At 44.9% G+C, this 7,500-nt stretch overlaps 1 protein-coding gene across 1 annotated transcript in view; it reads right to left on the bottom strand.

The window, feature by feature from the left end:
• LOC125041726 (integrator complex subunit 6-like) overlaps positions 1-4,330 on the bottom strand; it is a 40,195-nt gene extending 35,865 nt beyond the window's left edge. The window contains exon 1 of the mRNA XM_047636968.1: positions 4,116-4,330. Coding sequence (XP_047492924.1) covers positions 4,116-4,232 — 117 coding nt within the window. The 5' untranslated portion in view covers positions 4,233-4,330. The remainder of the gene's footprint in view (positions 1-4,115) is intronic.
• Between the last annotated feature and the right edge of the window lie 3,170 nt (positions 4,331-7,500).

Genomic DNA, 7,500 nt, shown 5'->3' with positions numbered 1-7,500 from the left:
GAGAGAGAAAGAGAGGAAGAGAGAGAGAAAGAGAGGAAGAGAGAGAGAAAGAGAGGAAGAGAGAGAGAAACAGAGGAAGAGAGAGAGAGAGAGAGGAAGAGAGAGAGAAAGAGAGGAAGAGAGAGAGAAAGAGAGGAAGAGAGAGAAAGAGAGGAAGAGAGAGAGAAAGAGAGGAAGAGAGAGAGAAAGAGAGGAAGAGAGAGAGAAAGAGAGGATGAGAGAGAGAAAGAGAGAAAGAGAGGAAGAGAGAGAGAAAGAGAGGAAGAGAGAGAGAAAGAGAGGAAGAGAGAGAGAAAGAGAGGAAGAGAGAGGAAGAGAGAGAGAAAGAGAGGAGGAGAGAGAGAAAGAGAGGAAGAGAGAGAGAAAGAGAGGAAGAGAGAGAGAAAGAGAGGAAGAGAGAGAGAAAGAGAGGAAGAGAGAGAGAAAGAGAGGAAGAGAGAGAGAAAGAGAGAAAGAGAGAGAGAAAGAGAGGAAGAGAGAGAGGAAGAGAGAGAGAAAGAGAGGAAGAGAGAGAGAAAGAGAGGAAGAGAGAGAGAAAGAGAGGAAGAGAGAAAGAGAGGAAGAGAGAGAGAAAGAGAGGAAGAGAGAGAGAGGAAGAGAGAGAGAGAAAGAGAGGAAGAGAGAGAGAAAGAGAGAAAGAGAGGAAGAGAGAGAGAAAGAGAGGAAGAGAGAGAGAAGAGAGAGGAAGAGAGGAAGAGAGAGAGAAAGAGAGGAAGAGAGAGAGAAAGAGAGGAAGAGAGAGAGAAAGAGAGGAAGAGAGAGAGAAAGAGAGGAAGAGAGAGAGAAAGAGAGGAAGAGAGAGAGAAAGAGAGGAAGAGAGAGAGGAAGAGAGAGAGAAAGAGAGGAAGAGAGAGAGAAAGAGAGGAAGAGAGAGAGAAAGAGAGGAAGAGAGAGAGAAAGAGAGGAAGAGAGAAAGAGAGGAAGAGAGAGAGAAAGAGAGGAAGAGAGAGAGAAAGAGAGGAAGAGAGAGAGAAAGAGAGGAAGAGAGAGAGAAAGAGAGGAAGAGAGAGAGAAAGAGAGGAATAGAGAGAGAAAGAGAGGAAGAGAGAGAGAAAGAGAGGAAGAGAGAGAGAAAGAGAGGAAGAGAGAGAGAAAGAGAGGAAGAGAGAGAGAAAGAGAGGAAGAGAGAGAGAAAGAGAGGAAGAGAGAGAGAAAGAGAGGAAGAGAGAGAGAAGAGAGAAGAGAGAGAAGAGAGAAAGAGAGGAAGAGAGGAAGAGAGAGAGAGAGAGAGAGAGGAAGAGAGAGAGAGAGAGGAAGAGAGAGAGAGAGAGGAAGAGAGAGAGAAAGAGAGGAAGAGAGAGAGAAAGAGAGGAAGAGAGAGAGAAAGAGAGGAAGAGAGAGAGAAAGAGAGGAAGAGAGAGAGAAAGAGAGGAAGAGAGAGAGAAAGAGAGGAAGAGAGAGAGAAAGAGAGGAAGAGAGAGAGAAAGAGAGGAAGAGAGAGAGAAAGAGAGGAAGAGAGAGAGAAAGAGAGGAAGAGAGAGAGAAAGAGAGGAAGAGAGAGAGAAAGAGAGGAAGAGAGAGAGAAAGAGAGGAAGAGAGGAAGAGAGAGAGAAAGAGAGGAAGAGAGAGAGAAAGAGAGGAAGAGAGAGAGAAAGAGAGGAAGAGAGAGAGAAAGAGAGGAAGAGAGAGAGAAAGAGAGGAAGAGAGAGAGAAAGAGAGGAAGAGAGAGAGAAAGAGAGGAAGAGAGAAAAGGAGAGAGGAGAGAGTAGAGAGATAGAGAGAGGAGGAGAGAGAGAGAGAAAGAAGAGAGGAGGAGGGAGGAAGGGAGGAGGGGTGAATTGAGAGAGAGAGAGAAGAGGAAAGGAGACAGAGAGGAGAGAGAAGGCAGGGAGGGAGTGGGGGGAAGGGTGAGGGAGGAAGGCAGGGAGGGAGGGGGAAGGGGGGGAAGGCGGGAGGAGAGGGAGGGAGGGAGGGGGAAGGGGGGAAGGGGCAGGAAGGCAGGGAGGGAGGGGGGAAGGGGGGAGGAAGGCAGGGAGGGAGGGGGCAAGGGGGGAGGAAGCAGGGAGGGAGGGGGGAGGGGGGGGAAGGCAGGGAGGAGGAGGAATGGGGAAGGAAGGAGGGAGGGAGGGGGAAGGGGAGGAGGAGGAGGGCAGGGAGGGAGGGGAAGGGGGAGAAGATAGGCAGGGAGGAGGGGGAAGGGGGAGGAAGGCAGGGAGGGAGGGGGAGGAAGCGGAGGGAGGAAGAGGGAGGGAAGGCAGGGAGGTGGAAGGCAGGGAGGGGGAGGGGGGAGGAGGCAGGGAGGAAGGCAGGGAGGGAGGAGGCAGGGAGGAAGGCAGGGAGGGAGGAAGGCAGGGAGGAAGGCAGGGAGGAAGGCAGGGAGGAAGGAAGGCAGGGTGGAAGGGAGGAAGGGGGGGAGGAAGGGGGGAGGAAGGGAGGAAGGGGGGGAGGAAGGGAGGAAGGCAGGGAGGAAGGGAGGAAGGCAGGGAGGAAGGGAGGAAGGGAGGAAGGCAGGGAGGGAGGAAGGCAGGGAGGAAGGGGAAGGGAGAAAAGGCGGGAGGAAGGGGAGGGGGAAGGAGGAAGGGGGAGGGGAAAGAGGGAGAGAGGGGAAGAGAGGGAAGAGGAAGGGAGGGGAGGGAGGAAGAGGGAAGGGGGAAGAGGAGAAGGGGGAAGAGGGGAAGGAGGAGGAAGGAGGGGGAAGAGGGGAAGGATGGAGAGAGGGGAAAAGGGGAGGAGGGAAGGAGGGTGGGAGGGGGAAGAGGGGAAGGAGGGAGGGAGGGAGGGGGAAGGAGGGAGGGAGGGAGGGAGGGGGAAGGAGGGAGGGAGGGGGAGGGAGGGAGGGAGGGGGAAGGAGGGAGGGAGGGGGAAGGAGGGAGGGAGGGGGAAGGAGGGAGGGAGGGGGAAGAGGGGAAGGAGGGAGAGAGGGAGGGGGAAGAGGGGAAGAGGGGAAGGAGGGAGAGAGGGAGGGGGAAGAGGGGAAGGAGGGAGGGGGAAGGAAGGGGGAAGGAGGGAGGGGGAAGGAAGGGGGAAGGAGGGAGGGGGAAGGAAGGGGGAAGGAGGGAGGGGGAAGGAAGGGGAGAAGGAGGGAGGGGGAAGGAGGGAGGGGGAAGGAGGGAGGGGGAAGGAAGGGGGAAGGAGGGAGGGGGAAGGAGGGAGGGGGAAGGAGGGAGGGGGAAGGAGGGAGGGGGGAAGGGAGGGGGAAGGAGGGAGGGGGAAGGAAGGGGGAAGGAGGGAGGGGGAAGGAAGGGGGAAGGAAGGAGGGAAGGAGGAAGGGGGAAGGAGGGAGGGGGAAGGAGGGAGGGGGAAGGAAGGGGGGAAGGAAGGAGGGAAGGGGATGGAGGGGATGGAGGGGATGGAGGGGATGGAGGGGATGGAGGGGATGGAGGGGATGGAGGGGATGGAGGGGATGGAGGGAAGGGGGGAGCGAGAGAGAGAGAGAGAGAGAGAGAGAGAGAGAGAGAGAGAGAGAGAGAGAGAGAGAGAGAGAGAGAGAGAGAGAGAGAGAGAGAGAGAGAGAGAGAGAGAGAGAGAGAGGCACACACATGCATGCACATGCACACATATGCACATATACAAACACACACAGTCAATCACTTCCTTTTTATAGCATTGACCCCCTTCTACCTAAGTAACCTAGTAAGGGTAAACAAAATCCTCTTTAATATCCCTAACGACCCTCAAACTTCATACAGCAGGAATTCTAAGAGAGAGAGAGAATGGCCAGAGTAACTACAAAACGTAAATAAATAAAAAAAAACAGCCGAGTTGAAGTTCGAGGTGTGTTTTTACTTGATAGATAAAGCACCTCAATGAGCTCACGATATGGCACGTCTATTGGGCACCGTAGGCTATCTCCAGTGTGCCCAAGATTGCCCAGTGCCTCCCCCCGAGAGGTAAATACGGGGTATTGGGGGGAAATATATAAAAGATATATCTGCCGGATATGACAGGACACTCGCCAAAAGCCATCCGCTCTTTGCACGCATTCGGACACGCTCGCTTTGAACTCCCTCCTTAATTCGGCTCTGATCTGGCACTTGGGCGGCCCCTGGGGACTCCTCGCCCACTCCTACGGCACTAGAGGATACTCGGGCTCCCAACGTGCCCTGTGTGGGAGGCCTAGGATGAGAAGAAAGGCGTAAGATAGGTCCAGAATCGCCACCTCGGCTTGTCCTCACCTTCACGAATGTCTCCACGGCGCCCTTCGCTATGTCCAGCATCGTCGGCCGGGCCCCTATGAAGGTCCTCTGGTTCATAGAGGCCGAGGTGTCGATGAGGAACACAATGATTGTCATTCTGGGCACAAAAGATCGGGCTGTCACGCGTTATCTGTGTGGAAAGGTTCAGAGGGTCATGGCGGAAGGGCGACGAGAGCTCCACTCACGACGGTGGCTCGCCCGAGACTGAAACAGACTTCTCTTTCCCTTACCTCAAACAAGCCCTCAGGGATACCAACACTCCCGAGTATCTTCTTTTATACTAGGGCAGATTTTAGAGTTTTTGAGAAGTTGTTGGGGTGTGTGGATTGGTCATGAGAATTGGTTTGCACTTTAGATTGTTGTATCGATCTTCTTTGGACTAATAATGTATGATTTCGGTACGTTTAAAGTTAACAGCGAAAATAAATTTGCGCCAATTTCGGAAAGTAGCCAGTGCGTGGAAACGAGGTAATGCTTTTTATTTTTGTATCATTCTGTAATTGTTTGAGATTTCCCCTACTTTATTTTACCTAAAGATTGTCTCAGTTCACCGAATGATCTAAACGCTATAGATAATGCTGGTGAAATGATACATTGCATACGCAAGGTTGGCACTCCCGTTGACAATATGTGCCCGACCTCATCATACAGGTATTTGTAGACTGTATTTCTTCAACTTGTCTTTATTGTATATGCATCAGTATCTTTCATTGCATATTGTATCCAAATCATCATGAAAAATACACATTTAACATTTGGTTGCTTCATGTTTTATTCAGCGTGTATACAATCGGTAATTTTCTTTCATGAGAAATTTACTTCTTGTATGTTCACCTGTTCATCATATTGAGTGTTTGAACAATTATACGTGAACTTTTTAATACAACTGAACATCATTGCTCGGAAGTAATAGCAAGGCTGGGCCCTCTCCATCCAAGATATTGTAAGAGGATGCTGAGATGTGGGTTAATACATTAAAAGCTGTATCACTTTCGAGAAATCTATTTAATGTCCAGCAAGACTTAGCGTAATGGAAAATGTGAATGAATTTGAAATAACTATTATACTGGATTAGGTGAATTACCATCAAGTCTAATGCTTTGTCAGTCATATTAACCGGATTTGATGAACGTAAACATTTTTTAAGTAAACTTTTTTCCTGTTGTGTGTGTATCAACAGATAGTAGAGTGCTTTCACAGCAAATATGGTATCTATTGCACTCAAGTAACAGCTAAGTAAACTGATTATTGTATTTGTTCAAAGTCTTCTGGAAGACTGCAAAAGGGGCATTATTTTGCCGGCTGTATTCTAATATATGAGCAAATTTCATTTATGCTAAGGATTAACTCTTCTGTGGTTGGATAGAAACGGTTAAGAAGAAAAAATGTTCATCTCAACAACTGAAGATGATTTTTGTATTAATTAATGACAATTTAAGTAGCGCGAAGACATGTTACAACTTTATATGGAGAGTAAAAAGAAACATAAATAGAAGACTCGATTTTAAGACAGTCTCCCATGTAAACAATTTTCTATAATCCCGAACAATTAAGTGCACTTTGTGGTATAATCGAGTTTGGTAAAACTGTAATGTCATTCTTGTGAAACTAAATTTATATTCATCAGTGTTCCGTAGGATGTGATATACACGCGCACGAGCGTTCTGTGTATTTGATCGTTTGATTGAATAAACATATTGACACCCACCGACACACGCGTTCACGTGCGTAAACACAGGCGTATGTGTGTGTATGCGTATATGTGTGTGTATATGTATATATATATATATAAATATATATATATATATGTATATATGTATATATGTATATATTGATATGTATATATATTAATATATATATATACATACATGTATATATACATATATATTAATGTATATAAATAAATAAATATATGTGTGTATATATACATAAATGTATATATACATATATCAAATAGACAGATAAGTAGGTAGCTGTACTCTTAGATACAAATATAGGTTTAAAAATAAAAGTATGTGTGTATTGTTTACACACACACACACACACACACACACACACACACATACTCACACACACTCACACTCACACACACACACACACACACACACACACACACACACACACACACACATACATACACACACATGCACACACATGTACACACATACACACACACATACATACACACACACTACATATATATATATATATGTGTGTGTGTGTGTGTGTGTGTGTGTGCGTGTGTGTATGTATGTATGTATGTATATGTATATATATATATTGATATGTATATATATATACATATTAATATATATATATGTATTATATATATATATATACATGTATATATACATATATACTAGTATATATATAAATGAATATATATGTGTGTATATATACATAAATGTGTATATATACATATATTAAATAGATAGATAAGTAGGTAGCTGTACTCGTAGATACAAATATAGATTTAGAAATAAAATTATGTGTGTATTGTTTATACACACACACACTCACACTCACACTCACACTCACACTCACACTCACACTCTCACACACACACACACACACACACACACACACACACACACACACACACACACACACATATATATATATACACACATGCACACACACACACACACACATACACACACACACACACACACACATACATACACACACACACACACACACACACACACACGCTACATATATACATATATATATATAAATATATAGATGATGATGATGATATATATATATTTATGTATATGTATATGTATATATGTATGTATGTATATATATGTATATATGTATGTATATATGAATATATATATGTATATATATATATATATATATATATATATATATATGTAGTGTGTGTGTGTGTATGTGTGTGCGGTTATATATATATGTATATATATATATATATACATATACATATATGTATATATATATGTAAGTATATCTGCTGTGTGTGTTTATACATATACGCATATATATATATATATATATATATATATATTTATATATATACACATATATATATATTTATTTATTTATTTATGTATATATATGTATATATATATATATGTGTGTGTACACATACATATACATGCATATACATATATACGTGTCCGTATATATGTATATATATATATATATGTGTGTGTGTGTGTGTGTGTGTGTGTGCGTGTGTGTGTGTGTGTGTGTGTGTGTGTGTGTGTGTGTGTGTGTGTGTGTGTATGTGTGTGTGTGTGTGTGTGTGTGTGTGTGTGTGTGTGTGTGTGTGTGCATAAATAAATCTATGCATGTATGCATGTGTGTATACATATATAAACAGAGAGAGAGAGAGAGA

Source organism: Penaeus chinensis, chromosome 31, assembly GCF_019202785.1.
Source record: "Penaeus chinensis breed Huanghai No. 1 chromosome 31, ASM1920278v2, whole genome shotgun sequence".
NCBI lineage: Eukaryota > Metazoa > Arthropoda > Malacostraca > Decapoda > Penaeidae > Penaeus > Penaeus chinensis.
The sequence above is the reverse complement of the archived record's forward strand: the minus strand, read 5'-3'. Positions and strand labels throughout refer to the sequence as shown.